At 53.0% G+C, this 19,220-nt stretch overlaps 1 protein-coding gene and 2 long non-coding RNA genes across 15 annotated transcripts in view; 1 reads left to right on the top strand and 2 right to left on the bottom strand.

Moving 5' to 3' along the window:
- Positions 1-19,220, top strand: part of LOC127039342 (zinc finger protein 501-like) — a 259,420-nt gene that overhangs the window by 47,188 nt on the left and 193,012 nt on the right. For 8 of the 13 annotated variants that reach the window (XM_050932826.1, XM_050932825.1, XM_050932834.1 and 5 more), the window contains one exon: positions 18,225-18,307. In XM_050932826.1, the coding sequence (XP_050788783.1) occupies positions 18,225-18,307 (83 nt within the window). The other 5 variants (XM_050932851.1, XM_050932833.1, XM_050932850.1 and 2 more) reach the window with 5 other exon arrangements.
- The window catches only part of LOC127039489 (uncharacterized), a 34,650-nt gene that overhangs the window by 6,176 nt on the left and 9,254 nt on the right, over positions 1-19,220 (bottom strand). The window lies entirely within an intron of this gene.
- On the bottom strand, positions 3,050-8,412 carry LOC127039502 (uncharacterized). Its single transcript, XR_007771068.1, has 2 exons — positions 5,448-8,412; positions 3,050-5,026 (listed from the first exon to the last, which is right to left on the bottom strand). It is a non-coding gene; the product is annotated as an uncharacterized LOC127039502 (long non-coding RNA).

The raw sequence follows: 19,220 nt of genomic DNA on the forward strand, positions 1-19,220 counted from the left end.
AGAGGTGTGACATTAGTTTCCTCCGCCAGAGGCACCACCAAAGGTGTGATCCTAGATCTTTCAACACCAGATCATCAAAACAGGATGTGAGTATTAACCAGTACTTTGCAGCACATAATTGTGTGTGTGTATATATGTATGTGTGTGTATATATATATATAGAGAGAGAGAGAGATACCGAATAACTGTGATACAATTATAATTTTGTAATTCTAACTTTTGCCATTTATTTATTATTTCATTGATTTTAATAAAAAGTCTTTAACTATACCTGTCTGAGGCTACGTCTAGACTACCCGCCGTATCGGCGGGTTAAAATTGATTGCTCGGGGATCGATATATCGCGGCTAGATGAGACGCGATATATCGATCTCCGAGCGCACTTATATCGATTCCGGAACTCCACCAACCCCAACGGAGTTGCGGAATCGACAGGGGGAGCCGCGGACATCGATCCCGCGCGGTGAGGACGGGTGAGCAATCCGATCTTAGATATTCGACTTCAGCTACGTTATTCACGTAGCTGAAGTTGCGTATCTAAGATCGATTTTCCCCCCGTAGTGTAGACCCAGCCCTGAGTGTAAGCTTCCTGTCATACTCCCAAAGGTCCTTTTATAAACTCTGTAAAGCCTAGTTCAAAACACTTTAGCTTCTAATCAAACACATTGGCAAGCCTAAACCCATACTAATTAATATCCATAATAATAATAATTAATATTATCAGTTAAATTAATTAAATAAAATTGAATTAAGTCAATACATTAAACCAACACTACTAACACACCCCAAATCAGGCTACACTGTCCAGTTCCAGCTGTGCTCCAGCCTTAGAAATTATGATACGTATGGACAGATTTCACGATGCATGACAGAAAGGATCCATGACCGGGACACGCTGCAATGCAGGGTCAAAGTGAAGGAGCTGTGGAACGCCTACTCCATGGCACGGGAGGCAAAGCACCGCTCCAGTGCTGCACCCATAAGCTCCCTGTTCTACAAAGAGCTGGATGCGCTACTCGTTGGTGACCCTACCTCCAGTACGAAGGCCACTGTGGAGACTTCGGTGGCTCCTGTGGCAGTCGAGAGTGGACTGAGCCAGGAGGAGGGAATCTTGGATGAGGATGTGGAGGCAGAGGCCGCCAGAGGGAGACCCAGAGGCAGAGGAGGTGTCAGAGGTCAGAGATGAATGCAGCCAGGAGTTCTTCTCTACCCCGGAGAAGGCTAACCAGTCACAGGTAGCTGAGCTTGGCGAAGCATAAAGAGGAGAGGAGGCCCCTGGTAAGTGACTTTGATTTTGAGAATCACTGAAGTGAATTCGTGGGGGCAGGAGGGTTGCAGAAAGCAGGCTTGTGTCTGTCTGATGTGCATACCACCACATGCCCAGTCTGGGCAGCAGGGCCGGCTTTAGGAAGTGCGGGGCCCAATTCGAACAGTTTCAACGGGGCCCCGGCAGGGATGACTAAAAACCAACAAACAAACACGTGGGGCTTGTACTCACTGGGCAGTGTTCCGAGTCTTCGGTGGCACTTCGGTGGCGGGTCCTTCACTCACTCCAGGTCTTCAGCGGCACTGAAGGACCCGCCGCCGAAGTGCCACTGAAGACCCAGAGCAAGCGAAGGACTCGCTGCCGAAGACCCGGAGCGCCACCAGATGCGTAAAAATTAAAAAGGCACCTCTAGCCAGGGAAGGGATTCTCACTGGGTGCGGGGCCCGATTCGGGGGAATTGGTGGAATAGGCCTAAAGCCGGCCCTGCTGGGCAGCAGAACAGGGTGATGATTGACTCCCTCGCTTCAGGGGAATCTGCACCAGAGATGTCCATGAAACTCTTGTGGAGATACAGGGCAATCCACTGCCACAGGCTCTTTGGCAGAGTTGTTTGTTTCTTGCCCCACTAACAGTAACTTTCCTGCACAACTCTGCCGTCACGGGAGGGGTGGTGGGGACCATTGCTGCACACAGGCGACCCACATAACAGCCAGCGGGGAAGCTGCAGTCTTGGAGAAACCTTCCCTTGATTCCCGGTTCACTCTCAGCAGCGAGATCTTCCATAATAAACACAGACTGTGGAAAACGTGGGCACAGGAATGGTTATAAGCCCCCCCACACACAGTGCTGTATCTCCCCAAAAGCCACGTGCCGAGTGCATAGTACGGTCCTGGAACAGTGATTTCCCCTGCCCCTGTTGTTACCATTTTGGGGGTCTTGTGGCTCACGTGTGCTTGCCTGGGTTTAGCCAGTGAGTGAGAGGTATGTGAATAGTGGCTGTCTTTAAATCACTGCATCAGTGGTCTGTGTGCTGCAAACAATACTGCTTCTGTAAAATGCTGCATTTTGGCTGCACAGAGATGATCTTGGGATCCTAGCTTCCCTCTTGGTTATCACTGGCTGAACGGCTGTGCAGAATTAGAAAGCGGACATAAAAAACTAAAGAGAACTTTCTGCATGAGGTCATGATGCACTCTGTGGCTGAAAAACAAGAACTGAAGGAGTGGTCGGACAGCGAGGAGAGGGGCCGAAAAGAGAACTCGGTGCGCTGGAACAAAGCCATGGAGCGGCTTTTAGACTTTGTGGAATGCCAAACAGAGATGCTGCAGGTACTACTAGCACTGGAAACCAAGAAGCTCCGCAACCGCCCTCCCCTGCAGCCGCTGTCGCAAAACTCTTTCCCATTCACCCCCCAGACACGGCCAACACACACTTATCAACCTCCTGGATCCAGTCTGTACCTGCTGCATTCCACTCCTGCCCCATCACTGTCCAGCCCTGCGAACGCCCAGTACCCAGTGCAATCGACACCCGTCCCTCCGTAGTTTATTCCAGCTGAAGTACAGTACCTGCTGCACAGTACTCCAAAGTCTAAGATTGCATATGGTACCTAGACATACACAAACCTTTAACCATCCCGGGGACCCCACCTCCTCATGGGACCCTCCCTTCCCCCATCCCCCACAGTGCTGCTGTGGTGTTTTTTTCCCTCTCCTCCGGTGGTCGCTTTTAATAAAATAATAGTTTTGGGTTGAAAGCAAACACAGCTTTGCAAAGAAACACGCAATTCTCTTAAACCTTTATAGTGCATCGTCTGCACCAATCACAATCATCTCCTAGCTTTACAAGCACTGCACTCCTGTGCATAGCAACAACTATTAGTGGCTTTTAGCTTCAAATTCCTGCCTCGAGCCATCCCTGATCCTTATGGCCCCACACTCTGCCCCTGTAATAGCCCTGATCTCTGGATGTTCAAATTCAGCCTCCAGGTGCTCAGCCTCAGTCATCCAGCCCTGAGAGAAGCTTTCACTGTTCCCTTCACAAATATTATGGGGTGTGCAGCACATGGCTGTTAGCATAGGAATATTGTCATGGGCCAGGTCCAGCCTTCCATATAGGCAGCACCAGCGGGCCTCTAAATGGCCAAAAGCACACAACAGTCATTCTGCACTTGCTCAGCCTGTTGTTGAACCGCTCCTTGTTGCTGTCAAGATGCCCTGTGTATGGCTTCATAAGCCATGGCATTAAGGGGTAGGTGGGGTTTTCCAGGATCACAATGGGCATTTTGGCTTCCCCTACAGTGATCTTCTGGTCCAGGAAGAAAGTCCCTGCTTTCAGCGTCCTGAATAGACAACTGTTCTGAAAGATGCGTGTGTCATGCCCCTTTCCGGATCAGTCTGTGTTAATGTCCGTGAAATGCCCACGGTCATCCACAAGTGCCTGGAAAACCCTAGAAAAATACCCCTTGCGATTCATGTACTTGGTGACTAGGTAATCAGGTGCCGGGATTGGAATATGCATGCCATCTATCCCCCTCCGCAGTTAGGGAAGCCCATTTGTGCAAAGCCATCCACACTGTCATGCACATTTCCCAGAGGCTCAGTCTTTCAGAGCAGGATGCAATAAATGGCTCTGCACACTTGTAAACGTATCCAACAGTCGACTTTCCCACTCCGAACTGGTTAATGACCGATTGGTAGGAGTCTGGAATAGCCAGCTTCCACAGTGCAATTGCCACCTGCTTCTCGAATGGCAGGGCAGCTCTCATTCTCGTGACCTTGCACTGCAGGGCTGGGGCGAGCTCATCACACAGTCCCATGACGGTGGCTTTCCACATCCAAAAGCTCTGCAGCCACTGCTTATTGTAGTAAGTGAAGGCCCTGATAAAGGCCCAGTATGAGACCTGAAGTAAAATAATGGCCAAGACTTTGCTAACATAAAGCAAAGTGAAGCTCTGAGCCAAAGGCAGGCCCTGCTCACAGAAGCTGGCAAGGAAAGGGCTGATGCTGCAAGAAGATACGTACCTAAAAGGTACTGAACACTAGAGATCAGAACATTCACATACTTGCACATTCCACACAGATAACAAGGAACAGGCTGACCCATCCCAATGACAGGGGCAAAAGGGTAATATGATGGATAGAGTTGTTTTGTTCAAACCAACATGTACAAGGTGAGAGGCGGCACCTTACTACGTAGAGGGGTTGTACCTTGCTACGTAGAAGGGTTGTACCTCAATACATCAGGAGTGATGTGTAACTTGTTTGTACCTGTGTATAAGAATGCATCCTTGGGGCGGTGTCTTTGTCCGGCCTAGGGGGCAGTGGAAAGTCCCGCCACTGACTGAGCCGGGTCCATGGCCAAGAGGCACTTTCTCGTAGTATGCCCTGAGTTAGGCTAAGAAACCTACAGGGAACTGCCATTGTGTCCAAGATCGCAATAAACCTAGCAGACGTGACTTTGCACCTTACTAGAGTCTGTGGTCATTGGGGGTTCTCGTCAGGTCTGCTGCATCAGCTATCTGCAGAGCTGGGGCAGCACACAGGGTGAGCTCACGCAAGCAGCCGAGTGATACCAACATTGGAGAGAGCAGAGCAGAGCACCATACCGGTAGTGCTTCTAACAACACACCTCTGACAACACTCATCATCCCAGACGTGCATCACGTTGTGATCCCACCACTCGGTGCTTGTTTCCTGGGCCCCAAAGTGGCGTTGCATTGTGGTCAGCACCACCGTTGATGTGTAGTAGGATGAGGCCCTGAGACATAAACCCTCAGTATCAGAGGCCTGCTAAGAGGCCTGAACTGAAGTAATGATCAAGACATTCCTAATATAAAGCAAAGGAGGCTGTGAGCAGGGGCAGGCCTTGCTCACAGAAGCTGGCAAGAGCATGTAAGCACTAATAAGATGAACGTATGCCAGGACGGCACCCACACAGAGAACAAGGAACAGGCAGACCCAGCCTAAAGACAGTGTGAAAGGACAATATGATGGATAGGTAATATGAAAGAATAATACAATGGATAGATGATAAATAGACAATATGAAAGGACAATACAGTGAATACAGTATGATGGATAGACTTATTTGGTCGAACCAATCAGCACCAGGAGAAAGGCAACACCCTAATGCATAGAGGGGCTGTACCTCAGTGCACTCGATGCGAAACTTGTTTGTACCATATATACGAATGCACACGAGTGGACGTCTTTGTCTGGCCTAGGGGGCAGTGGAGAGTCCCGCCACTGACTGAACTGGTCCATTGTCGGGGGCACATACTTGTAGTATGTCCTGTAGAGTCTACGGGGAACTATTACCGTGCTTCATTAGACAATAAACCTGGCCGGGTGCCTTCATCCCTCATCAGTGTCTGTGGTCATTGGGGGTTCTCTCTGGGTCTGCTGTGCCAGCGATCTGCAGAGCCGGGGCAGCACACATGCAGCCGACTGTTATCAACATCAAATGAGCAGAGCTCCACACCAATGGCATCTGACAACAGGGTGAAAATTGTCATTTTGGTCAGCGATTTTCATTTCCCTTCTCTGAGGGCAGATATGGGGTTGGAGCTAACACAGGCTGGGATGTCGAGCTCATGTCCCCAGGGGCAGCTCCAGCTTTTTTGCCGCCCCAAGCAGTGAACTGGGGGGGGAAAATAAAGCCAATTGGCGGCACTTTGGTAGCAGCTAAAACGTGCCGATTCATTCTTCAGCGGTAATTTGGTGGTGAGTCCTTCGGTCCCTCTCTTCCTCTTCAGCGGCAGCTCAGAGCGGAAGAGAGGGACTGAGAGACCTGCCACCGAAGACCCGGCTGTGCCACCCCTTTCCATTGGCCGCCCCAAGCAGCTGCTTCCTTCGCTGGTGCCTGGAGCCGGCCCTACATGTCCCCATCTATCAGTTACTCTAGGAACTTGTCTCTGCTCACAGGCTGCCTCCAGCCTGGCTGGCCAGCTGCTGAGCTCTGTTGGGGTGAGTCATTTGGCATAAGTGGCACCTGGGAGAAACCCTCCTGCCAGATGCGTTGGTGGTATAGGAGTGAGCATAGCTGTCTTCTAAGCAGTTGACCTGGGCGCAATTCCCGGCCAATGCAGGGATGTGCCCTTTTCTTGGCCAGGAATTGGTTTAATTTCAGTCCCGTTGTATCTGTTTATCAATGGAATGGGAGAAATAATGTCCCACATCCCAGCAGGTCATTCAACACCCAGTGGAGGAAGAAAGAGGCGGGACTATACAGTGAGCTGTTGGAGTCCTCCTGGCATTACAATGTTTGGTTTATTTTTTTAAATGTTTCCTTTACCTCTCTCTCCATTTTGGACTCAGAGCCTTTAAGGGCAGAAGGGACCATCGTGATCATCTGGTCCGATCTCATGCACCTTGCAGGCCAAAAGACCCCACCCACCCACTCCTGTAATAGACTCCTAACCTCTGCTTGAGTTACTGACATCCTGAAATCATGGATTAAAACTGTCAAGTTACAGAGAATCCGCCACTTATACTGATTTAAACCTGCAAGTGACCTCTGCCCCATGCTGCAGAGGAAGGCGGAAACCCCCCAGGGTCTCTGCCAATCTACCCTTGGAGAAAACTCCTTCCCAAATGCAAATATAGTGATCAGCTAGACCCTGAGCATGTGGAGAAGAGGCACCGAGACACCTGGGAAAAAATTCTCTGCAGTAACTTCAAGCCCTCCCCACCTATTGTCCCATCTCCGGCTGTTGGAGATATTTGTTACTAGCAATCACAGATCGGCCACATGCCGTTACAGGCAATCCCATCATACCACCCCATCCTAAACGTATCAAGCTCAGTCTTGAAGCCAGTTCGGGTTTTTGCCCCCACTGCTCCCCTTGGAAAGCTGTTCCAGAACTTCACTCCTCTGGTGGTTAGAAACCTTCACCTAATTTCAAGGTTAAGCTTGTTGATGGCCAGTTTATATTCATTAGTTCATTACTAATGGGGGCATGTGATAGTGTGGGGGGGGGAGGGAGGGAGAACGCCTGGAGAACTGACCGTCGGAGCCAGAGGCCCCCTGTTCCCTGACCACCCATCTCTGGGAGGAACCAGTTGGAACTGCCCTTGGGAAGCTGCCGCTAATAACTCAGGTGTGAAATCATTATTCCGTTGGAATCAGATTAAAGCCTCCTCACACCTGGTGTCATGGTCATTGACCTGGCTCATTCCTGGGATGTTACCGGCCACAGCAATGCAATGAGTGGAACCAAATCCCTTTCCAGGGCCCAGGTACACACACAAATCCTGGGCTTTTCGTTCCTACGCTGCTGGCGCCATTGTCTGGCCATTTGGTTTCACTCCTTTCTGTTACAACCTTTAGCTTTCTGCACAGAAATGTTAATTGGCTGGAAGAGATTCGGGAGCATTTCTCTGTTTTGCATTGTTCAGGATTGAAATGTTCCCCGGTTCCTCGGTCCCAACCTGCCTCCCGTTCTACTGCCCATCCCAGCCCTCAGCCCCCAGTGGATGCTGATTCCCTCACCCCCATCTGTGCAGGGTGTGAACCCCGTCACTTCGCATTGCCTAGTTCCCCTAACGCTGAGGGACTTCAGCTCCTCTGTGTCCCCAGGGACCCTACACAGCACTCCCCTGATTACCACGGTTCAGATAGGCGTGCACAGCACATTTCATTAGGGTGTGCAACCAGGGAGCCCCACCCGATACACTCCCTCCCACTTCCCACTCCCTGACTGCCCCCCTCTGAATCCCCAACCCCCTCTGCTCCTTGTCCCCTGATTGCCCCCTCCTGGGACTCTGCCCCTAACTGGCCCCCAGGACCCCACCTCATCTAAGCCTCCTTGGTCCTTCTCCCCCGACTGCCCCCCCTGCAGTTCCCCTCACCCTAACTGCCCCCCCTAGGATCCTACCCCCTACTTGTCTCCTGACTGCCCCAACCCTTATCCAGAGCCCCGTCCCCAGAGAGACCCCTGGGACTCCCACACCTATGCAACCGCTCCCCGCCAAGACCCCCAGAGCTCCCGACCCATCCCACTCCCCCTACTCCCTGCCTGCCCCAATCCCTCTCCACATCCCTGCCCAGACAGCCCTCCCCCCGAACCTCTGACCCATCCAATCGCCCCTGTTCCCTGACTGCCGCAACCCCATTCCACACTCCCGCACCCCCGACAGGGCCCCCCTCAACCCTTATGACCCATTGAACCCCCCTGCTCTCTTCCCCATCCCATGCCCTTTCCCCACCACTCCATCTCCTCCGCATCCCACCCGCTTCCTTCCCAAACTGCCTCTTTCCCCCCTGCCCCTGCTTCCTCATCCTCTTCTCTTCCCCATCCCATACCTCTTTCCCACTGCTCCATCTCCTCCCCATCCCATCCCCTTCTTTCCCCATTGCCTCTTTCCCCCTGCCCCGCCCTGGCTAGAGTGATCAGATAGCAAGTGTGAAAAATCGGGACAGGGGGTGGAGGGTAATAGGAGTCTATATAAGAAAAAGACCCAAAAACCAGGACGCTCCTATAAAATCAGGACCTGATCTGGTCACCCTAGCCCTGCCCCACAACTCACTGTTGTACAAAATGAAGGATGTCAAGTATCAGAGGGTAGCCGTGTTAGTCTGGATCTGTAAAAGCAGCAAAGAATCCTGTGGCACCTTATAGACTAACAGACGTTTTGGAGCATGAGCTTTCGTGGGTGAATACCCACTTCCTCAGATGCATGTAATGAAGGATGGCTCCCAGCACACAGAAGGGAGCTCAACCAGCGCTAGGATCCAGGAAGTCGTGGCCAGCTGCAAAGTCCAGGGAGCTGAGCAGCACCTCCTTTTTTCACTGGGGCTGCACAGCACCTCTGCGCTCACAGGGGAGGAAGTGGCATGTGACCTTGCACCCTATGTGGTCCCCACCCCTCGCCCAATCACACACCTATGTTTCTCCTTCACTTTCTGCAGGGAAGCAAATAATGCTGCAGGAGGGGGACCTGGGCTATTTTCATTCGCCCTGGGGCCCAGGAGTGCCCCACAGAGACCCCCACTGCCCAGCACCACCCCAAGTCCCACTCTCCCCACCCTGCCTGCCCCCCAGCCACGGTCACCAGCCTGCTGGGTGGGGGCTATCTGCCTTCCTTGGGCTGAGCCAGCATCACAGCTGGGGTCAGTGGGGGATCAGAGTGGGAGCAGAGGAGCATACCTGGGCCGAGCTCCCTCAGAACCTCCTTGCCAGCCCCCCCCCCATCACTTCTATGCAGTTCAGTAAAAGGTATTCCTCACCCCTCAAGCAGAACGGACTAGGCATGTTCTCTCGCCCTTGACTCATCCAGGAAGGATAACATCATCTCATTGCACTCATGTGATTTGTAACCCAGCACCAGCCAAAACTGGTCCTTTTGGCACAGCTGCCCTACCATGGCGGAGTAAGTGGGTCTGTGCAAACACGGTCTGTTCCTGAAGTCTTTCCCCCAGCTCCTCACTAGATGTGAGGGGGGAGCTCAGTCAGACCCTGCTTCTGCTTAGTATTTAAAAACTCCATATTGGCCCTACCTCTGCTGGCCTTGGATTTCTCCTCCTGTCCCTTCCTTGACAGCTCAGGGTATGTCTACATCTACAATTTTGCAGCGCTGGTTGTTACAGCTGTATTAGTACAGCTGTATAGGGCCAGCGCTGCAGAGTGGCCACACTTACAACAACCAGCGCTGCAAGTGGTGTTAGATGTGGCCACACTGCAGCGCTGTTGGGTGGCTTCAAGGGGGGTTCGGGGAACGCGAGAGAAAACCGGGGAAGGAGACCAGCTTCCCCGCGGTTTGCTCTCGTGTTCCCCGAACCCCCCTGCAAACCGCAGGGAAGGAGACCTGCTTGCACAGGGGTTCGGGGAACGCGAGAGCAAACTGGGGAAGGAGACCAGCTTCCCCGCGGTTTGCTCTCGCGTTCCCCGAACCACCCTGCAAACCGCAGGGAAGGAGACCTGCTTGCACGGGGGTTCGGGGAACGCGAGAGCAAACCGCAGGGAAGGAGACCTGCTTGCTCGGGGGTTCGGGGAACGCGAGAGCAAACCGCAGGGAAGGAGACCTGCTTGCACGGGGGTTCGGGGAACGCGAGAGCAAACCGGGGAAGGAGACCAGCTTCCCCGCGGTTTGCTCTCGCGTTCCCCGAACCACCCTGCAAACCGCAGGGAAGGAGACCTGCTTGCACGGGGGTTCGGGGAACGCGAGAGCAAACCGCAGGGAAGGAGACCTGCTTGCTCGGGGGTTCGGGGAACGCGAGAGCAAACCGCAGGGAAGGAGACCTGCTTGCACGGGGGTTCTGGGAACGCGAGAGCAAACCGCAGGGAAGGAGACCTGCTTGATTACCAGAGAGGCTTCCTCAGGTGTGCTGGGATACCTGCTTATTCCACGGAGGTCAAGAAAAGCGCTGGTAAGTGTCTACACTTGATTACCAGCGCTGGATCACCAGCGCTGGATCCTCTACACCCGAGACAAAACGGGAGTACGGCCAGCGCTGCAAACAGGGAGTTGCAGCGCTGGTGATGCCCTGCAGATGTGTACACCTCCTAAGTTGCAGCGCTGTAACCTCCTCACCAGCGCTGCAACTTTGTGATGTAGACAAGCCCTCAGATGAGGTGGCTGAGTGGTTAAGGTGATGCTGCTAATCCATTGTGCTCCGCATGCGTGGGTTCAAATCCTGTCCACATCGGAGATCTTCAGTCTTCTCTCTTCCATTTCCCCCTTCGGTCCCATCTCCCCCTTCCCCCTCCAATCGGTCCTGTCTCCTGCACCCGGTCCCGTCTCCCCCTTCCCCCGCCTGGGGGTTCTGAGCTTGTTGCCTGCAGGGTCCAGCACAGGGCTGCCCCTCCCCTCGGCAGGGCAGGGCTAATGACGGGCCCCACCCCCAGCGCAGGCCCTGCGATACCGGGAGGGGCAGGACACGCGTGGGGCGGACGCTCTCCAGCCGGGTGGGGGCCCTGCGCTGCCCGCGGCCGGAGCGGGGGTAGGGGGCTAAGGGGCGGGGCTGTGGAGAACCCCGCTCCCAACGAGGAGCAGCACCGCCTCTCAGCGCCCCCGCGCGCTGCGTTCCAACGGCTCTAACCGCCACAACCCTGACGAGTCTCCTCCCGCCGCGCGCCAACGGCTCTAACCGCCACAACCCTGACGAGTCTCCTCCCGCCGCGCGCCAACGGCTCTAACCGCCACAACCCTGACGAGTCTCCTCCCGCCGCGCGCCAACGGCTCTAACCGCCACAACCCTCACGAGTCTCCTCCCGCCGCGCGCCAACGGCTCTAACCGCCACAACCCTGACGAGTCTCCTCCCGCCGCGCGCCAACGGCTCTAACCGCCACAACCCTGACGAGTCTCCTCACGCCAACGGCTCTAACCGCCACAACCCTCACGAGTCTCCTCCCGCCGCGCGCCAACGGCTCTAACCGCCACAACCCTCACGAGTCTCCTCCCGCCGCGCGCCAACGGCTCTAACCGCCACAACCCTGATGAGTCTCCTCCCGCCACGCGCCAACGGCTCTAACCGCCACAATCCTCACGAGTCTCCTCCCGCCACGCGCCAACGGCTCTAACCGCCACAACCCTCACGAGTCTCCTCCCCGCGCCGCGCTGCAACGGCCCCAACCGTCCCTTGTCTCTTCTCCCTGTCCCCTGCGATGCGTCACTTCCGGCCGCTGTGCGGGGGTCTGCGGGCGCGCGGCGGAGCCGGTAAGAGCCGAGCCGAGCGGGGGGAGGAGACACCTGGGCCCGAGACCCCGCCGGGCTGGGAGCGGGGGCGGGACGGGGGTCCCGGTGCGGCCTCTGTAGCGATCCGGGGGGTCAATGGGGGCCGGGAACTCTCCCCCCCCCCGGGAGCGGGAGGTGAGTGTGTGTCCCTGTCTCGCACCTGCCCCTCCCCCCGGCCCTACACACCGCGCGGCTCCCTGCGGCCCGTGTGGTGGGGGAGGAACGGTCTCTGTGTGTGTTGGACAGTCCCGGAAAATCCCTTCACACCGCCCCTCCCCCATTTCACAGCCACAGAACCCTCCTCTGGCCCCCTTCAAACTGCCTCCCTGCGACCCATGGGAGGGGGGAGAACTGTCCCTGTCCTGCCTGCCAGCCCCCTTGTCAGACTGTTCCCAAGCTGAACGGCCTGAGCTCTGGGGACACCCACCCAGATCTGAGTGGGGAGCAGCTGTGGGGAGAGGAGACCCCAGGGAGTGGGCAGCTGGGTAAAGAGACTGAAGTTGGGAGGAGAAACATTGACGTGTCCAAGGGCTCCCAGGCTGCCCCTGACAGAGCTAGAAAGAGAGCCCAGTTCTAGGGGTGTTTTGGGCAATGAAGGTCTCTGCCACCCTGGTGTTTCAGGCACTGGTGCAAACCCTTCAGATGGACAGAATTTACACTAGTGCACTCTGATTGGCACGGGGGCACCAAGTCACAGCCCCTCTGTGTTTTCCTCCTACCCATTGTCTACATGAATTGTGCTCTGTTTGGGGCAAGAACTGCACTGATTAGTAGAGGCGTTAGTTGGAGCAATTTGGTGGAGGTGTGATTGTGATATGAGAAGATCTGGGTCTGAGTCCCCCACGTGTGCGATGAAAGGAGAGAAGTGCATGTGTACCGTTCGCTTCCAGTCTGTCTCGTTTCTGCACTGAGCTGTGCATGTTGTCAGGAGGAAACGGGACTCTTTGCCATGGGAATGGTCAGCAGTGAGATGGGATCTGAGAGCAGTCTGTGTGCTTCACGATGGGTGAGTGAATGTAGAACGTTAGCTGGAACTTCTGTGAGTAAGGATGAAAGAGTTGTAAAAAGGGGTGAAGAAGTGTTCAACTGACCAAGTGTGCGGCTGTTTCTGGGGAGCGGGCCCAGTATCAGAGTGTAAAACAGGTGTCTGTAGCTCCTGTACAGCACAGCTCATCTAAAACCACATTCTGTCTTAGCAAAGGTAAGCTCTATCCCCTTCTCTTTGCTTCGGAAAGTTGCCTTTCCCAGGGCGTTGCTGCTTTTGCAAATTGCAGAATTAGGATTACAGTGGCATGTACCTTATCTCTGCCTTTCCTGATTATTACAAGTTTGAGTTTTGCTGATCTCTCTTCTGGAGGGGCACCAGACTGCTTCGGGCAACCTTAAATCCTGCGTTCATAAAGTTTTTTGGAAGTGAATTTCCTAGCTTTTTGCACAGAGCAATGTTGGCAGCGCTATATATAGGCAGTTGTGGGTCTCCCACAAGTTTTCAATCGGAGGGACAGAGAAGTGCAGTGACTTACCCAATGTCACCCAGGAGGCCCATGGCGGAGCCAGGAATAGGCCGAGTCCAGAGCTCTCTCCACCGAGGTGCTGGGTGATTCTGAAGTTTTGCTCCCCTCTCCTGTACTTTTTGTTAAGGTGGAATGGGAATAATGGTCATGCTTTCAAGTGTCTCTCTCCTTCTCTTCCTCCTCCTGACACCATTTCCAGCTCAGCCTCCCCTTCTTTCAAGTGTTTGCCATGGGCAGTTGGTAACAGAGCCAACGAGAGAAATCTCTGACATGGTCTGTGCCCCCGCTGGGCCTTCTGCTCCTGGTCCAGCCATTCCCTAGCTCTGCCCCTCCTGCAAACAGGCCTCCTCCCCATACACTCTGGCCTGCCCATGCACCCCATACATGTGTAACGTGTGCCTTTAAACTATTCCTAGTTTGGATTTTGGATGATTAAATTTGTTACCTTCAGCTCCCCCACACTCCAGTTTCAGTTGTTTCCTGGTGCCCTGATGGTTTTCCACTAATGGTTTGGGAGGGAGCAAGGCTGCTCAGTTGAGACCATAAAGTAGATTTTCAATGTCAATATTTTGTTCCGTACATATGACCCATATGCTGATATCTCAGTCACTGAGTCTTGGCCAGTGATGAGCTTTCTGTAGACACCTCACAGGACCATCCTCCAAGCGATGTGTTTGGTGTGATGGGTTTGTCAGGTCTCAGATGAGGGCTGCTGGCAAAGACCAAGTGACCCTTTGCCAAGGGATATCTGTGTCACTGTCGAACCCCCGTAGGCCAGGGAGAGGACAACTTTCTGCCAATGGCCTTCAGGACGGGTGCTGAGTTCATTGCAGAGCCCCCATGTAGCCTCTCTATTTCCCTTTTCGCTGTGCTGTCTGAGACGCTGCCCCACTTCCTGCTCCCCAGGCCAGCCCATATCTACTCCATGTGCCAGGCTGCTGGCAGCCCCCAGGGAGAGGCCATCTAGCCCATCAAACTGGTGCCCAACTGCTGGGCTGAGGCCTTCTAGGGTGCAGATCTGTGAGTCCAACTGTCCCCTGCCGCAGGGGTGCTACAGGGCACGTCCTGCTAGTGTGTCAGGCTCAACCCCCTGGCTGAGGCCTCGGGGCACTTTCTTCCTCTCTCGGGGCACCAGGTGAAACAGCAAAAGAGCCGACTGTCGGCAAAGAAGAGTAAATAAAAGAATGAAAGAAAGAAACGGGGAAAGAACTGTGGACAGCTCCCATCAGGATATGAGCCCCTCTTACTTCTGAGAGCCCTGGGAGCGTCTCAGTCCCCTTCAGAGCCTACTGGGTCCCCAGTGCAAGTTTTAACCTGCTCTCCCTTTGAGCTCTGGGGTTCCTCTTCCTCCCTCAGTGAAGGCCAGAGCCCTGAATGCTGCCAGCCCTCTCCTTGGGGCTGGAGATGCTCCACAGACTGTTCCCTTCCCAGGGTTGCCCCGCCACCCCCCAGAGTAGAGTAGGTCTTTCCTGTTAACTCCTGCTCCAGTCCTGACAGCCTAGTCCAGATTAAAGCAGCAGTTTAACTCCTTCTGTGCCAGTGTGGGGTTTAAATAGCCCTTCACAGGCACCCAGGCCCAGGGAATGGCCCCCTATCAGCCCCATGCCTGATTTAGTGGGGAGACCCACTGGCAGCATTGCCCTTCAGGGTGCTGCTCCCATTCCCTCCCCTTCTCCTTTACTTCCACCACAATGTCTGTCACCTTCACTTCCTGAGGGGTGACCCCAGAAGGTGTGTTTTGTTATCCCTTTGCCTACCCCCAGGATCCATTGCACACTCTCCGTCACTCATCTCTGTCTAAGGAGATAAGATGGGTCATGGGGTGCAGGAGATGATCTGCCGCAGATCCATCACTGACGGGGTGGTAGCCTTGAACCCCCTTGAAGGTTGCAAGGATGCTGACATGCACTGGAGGAGAACTGGGGCTTGACTGAGTCCAGGGAACATTTGGCCCACACTGTGTCCCTGTAAAGTCTGCTCTGCATTGCTGCCAATTGCTGCTGGTGGCGTTGTGCCCATAAGTCTCTGTAACGCTGTCCCCAGTGACTCGAGAGCATGAGCAGGAGCCTTCACACTGGTAAGAAGCAGGGAACAAACCCAAATTGGGTGTGAGGTCTGTATGGAGATTTCACCAACCAAGTATCCAGTGTAAATGCTTCAGGCGGAGTAACAGCATTAACATGGAATCACAGACAGTCCCCCTGGGTAATCCCATATATCTCACCACGCAGGTGAGCCAACCTTTGTGACAGATGGTCCCTTCCACCAGATGTTCTCAACCTTTTTCTTTCTGAGCCGCCCCGGAACATGCTATAAAAACTGGGCCTCAGTAACTGGTTTTCTGCATATAAAAGCCAGGGCTGGCGTTAGGGAGCAGCAAGCAGGGCAACTACCTGGGACCCCATGCCATAGGGGCCCCACGAAGCTACATTGCTTAGGCTTTGGCTTCAGCCTCAGGTGATGGGGTTCAGGGGCCTAGACTTCAGCCCCATGCGCTGGGACGTCAGCTTTCTGCCCTGGGCCTCGGCAAGTCTAATGCTGGCCGTGCTTGGCAGCCCCACTGATAACTGTTCGTGGCCCTCCAGGGGGCCCCAGACCCCTGGTTGAGAACCGCTGCCTTACCCCACGAATCACAGCGATGTTCAGGTTACTGCCAATCCCAAAGGACCAGTTACTTCCTTAGGTCAGTTGAATCTTAGAGCTCACAAGAAAGACAACACTTGTAGCCAGTCTTGTAATAACCTGTATTAAGATGTATTTAAAAGGAAACGAGAGTTGTTTACAAAGTTAAAGTAGGTTAAAGCAGATGCAGATGAGTTACAGTTTTAAATTTCAAAAGGTAATAGAACTTCTATAATAAGCAAGCCCTACATATTCTTTAGGACTTATGCATGCTAAGCAACTGGGGATCTCTTGCTCATGCCTAGAAACCTTTTCCCCCAGAGTCCAAGCAGCATACAGATAATCAGTTCCTTTTGTATGGGGGTTTTTACCCCCTTCCTGGTATGTACTCTGAGCTGCAAACTCAGCTAATGGGAAGTGAAGGGCACAACAACCACCTTGTGTCTTCTTTAACATCCCATAATAGTCTCTCTGGTGTTGATGGACCTTTCCTGCCAGGCAGGGTGTAATGCATTCAGTTGCCAATCAGCACTTCACCTAGGTAAAGTCTGGTGATTTACATAGTCACAGAGCCTCACAATGCAACTAGTCAGATATTAACCCAGGCAGTAACTCACAAGCATTCAATAAAGACTAAACACATTGTTATAATTCTAATACCTGTTTTAACAATACTAACACAGGGGAGCCAGACTGATTCCAGCTGTGCGTTTGTCCATGTTCAGTTAAGACTTGGGAGCTTTTGCAAGAGCTAACAACTCATCTACCAGTGTCACAGGCAGGATGGGCAGGGATGGTGCCTCTAGCCTCTGTTTGCCAGAAGCTGAGAATGGGTGACAGGGGATGGATCACTTGATGATTCCCTGTTCTGTTCATTCCCTCTGGAGCACCTGGCTTTGGCCGCTGAGCTAGATCACTCCGTCATTGGGGATTTTTAAGAGCAGGCTGGACAAACCCCTCTCAGAGATAGTGTACACCAGTGGTTGTCAAACTTCTGTACTGGTGACCCCTTTCAAATAGCAAGCCTCTCAGTGTGACACCCCTCACCCCTTATAAATTAAAAACACTTTTTAATATATTTTACACCATTATAAATGTTGGATGGAAAGTACCGTTTGGGGTGGAGGATGACATCTTGTGACCCCCCGTGTAATAACTCCATGATCCCCTGAGGGGTGCTGACCCCCAGTTTGAGAACCGCTGAGCTAGACGGACCATTGCTCTGATGCAGTGGGCTGTTCTTATGTTCACAGTCTCTATCAGGAGTATCTACTCACTTGGATTCACCTGGGAGCCACAGAAAGAAACAAGATGTGCTGAGACAAGGAGGCCCAGTCTCAGAGCCCCCGGGGTCACGCTTGCCAAAAGCTAAAACTAGGTCCAGCCCATGAAAGGGGCACTCCCAGGAGAGACTGTATAATGGCTGGAGCATCCAACAACTTTGTAAACCTGAGAGAGCTTCCTTGGGGCAATGACAGGGAGAATCCCCCAAAGTGGCTCCTTTGAATCTGCTCTTCTCTGGCCTTTGGTTCATAGAATCACAGAACTGGATGGGACCTCAAGAGGTCATCTAGTCCTGTCCCCTGCACTCAAGGCAGGAGGAAATATTATCTAAACCATCCCTGAGAGGTGTTTGTACAACCTGCTCTAAAAAATCCACAGTAATGCAGTGATCCATTATGAGCCCCCCGATCCCTTTCCGCAGCAGATCCTCCTTCCTAGGCAGTCATTTCCCATTTTGTATGTGTGCAACTGATTGTTCCTTCCTAAGTGAAGTACTTTGGATTCGTCCTTATTGAATTTCATCCTATTTACTTCAGACCACTTCTTCAGTTTGTCCAGATCATTTTGAATTTTAATTCTATCCTCCAAAGCCCTTGCAACCCCTCCCAGCTTGGTATCGTCCGCAAACTTGATAAGTGTAACAGAGAGGCTCCGCTACTGGGAGAGTTTAACTCTGTCTCAGAGGGTTACAGCCTGGTGGGAGGGGGCTAGGCCTGTACTGGAATAAGGTCACTCTGTGCTTCACAGTTTGGCAGAACCTAGAATGTCCTTTAGCAGGGAAAAATCCTGGGGGGAATCGGCTTGTGGAATGGACAAAGCCCCCGTCTGAATGCTCTCACATTACGCTTCTCGCCCTGGCAGGCTACAGAATAACGTCCAGGTTTCGCTCCAGATCATCCCATCCTCCCAGGGGGAAGGAAATGGCTGCAATGGACCTGGCTCAGGTAAGGGATTATCAGGGGCTGGTGGTGGGTTCTGCTTGGAGGGAGAGGAGCAGTAAATGCATAGGAGGGTGGGAGCTTCTCGAGGTGGTGGGAGGCAGGAACTATCTAGGGTGGGGGAAGGGGAGGGGACAGGATGTGACAAACCTGCTGAGACTTGTGTAATGTAGGGTGTGATAGGTTGTCACCCTAGGGTGCAGTCTGGGGGGCTTCTGGGAACCCTTGTGCCCTCTAACCCTCATGCTGGGCTGGCCCTTCTCACGCTGCTTTGCTGGAGTTTCAGCCAGCCTCTCCAGGCCCTGTTATCACCCACACGACAGCAGGTGGGTGCCATACACTCAGCTTTACCTAAACCACTCAAGGACAGAGAGAAGACATCAGCCAATTTCCCAGCTCCCCAGCCTTGCACACCTGCTGTAATATAAATCCAAAATGATACCATCTTATCCTACACAGGGATCTCTATAATGTAAGCTCATTAATATAGTTTGCCTTTCCCTCGATATGGGGAAGATATGCACAACAAGCTTGTGCTGACCAAGCTCAGATTTTCCCCAGATACTTCACTCAAAATACACTGATTATGATAAAGCATAAAACAAGTTTATTAACGACAGAAAGATTTTAAGTCATTATAAGTGATAGCAAACAGATTACTTAGCCAATAACCAAAAACTCAAATAAGCCTAACATACTAGATGGATAGAATATGATTTAGCAATTTCTCATGCTGATTTATGACAGAAGCAGTCCCCCAAGTTCCATACACAAGCTAGAAGTCCCTTTAGCCTGGGACCAACACTTCCCCACTTCAGTCTTTGTTCCTCAGGTGCTTCCAGGAGTTCTTTTGTGTCGGGAATGAGGCCAAGAAGTGATGTCACATCCCACCTTACGTAGCTTTTCCATATGGCGGGAA

This window comes from Gopherus flavomarginatus, chromosome 23 (genome assembly GCF_025201925.1).
Source record: "Gopherus flavomarginatus isolate rGopFla2 chromosome 23, rGopFla2.mat.asm, whole genome shotgun sequence".
Taxonomy (NCBI): domain Eukaryota; kingdom Metazoa; phylum Chordata; order Testudines; family Testudinidae; genus Gopherus; species Gopherus flavomarginatus.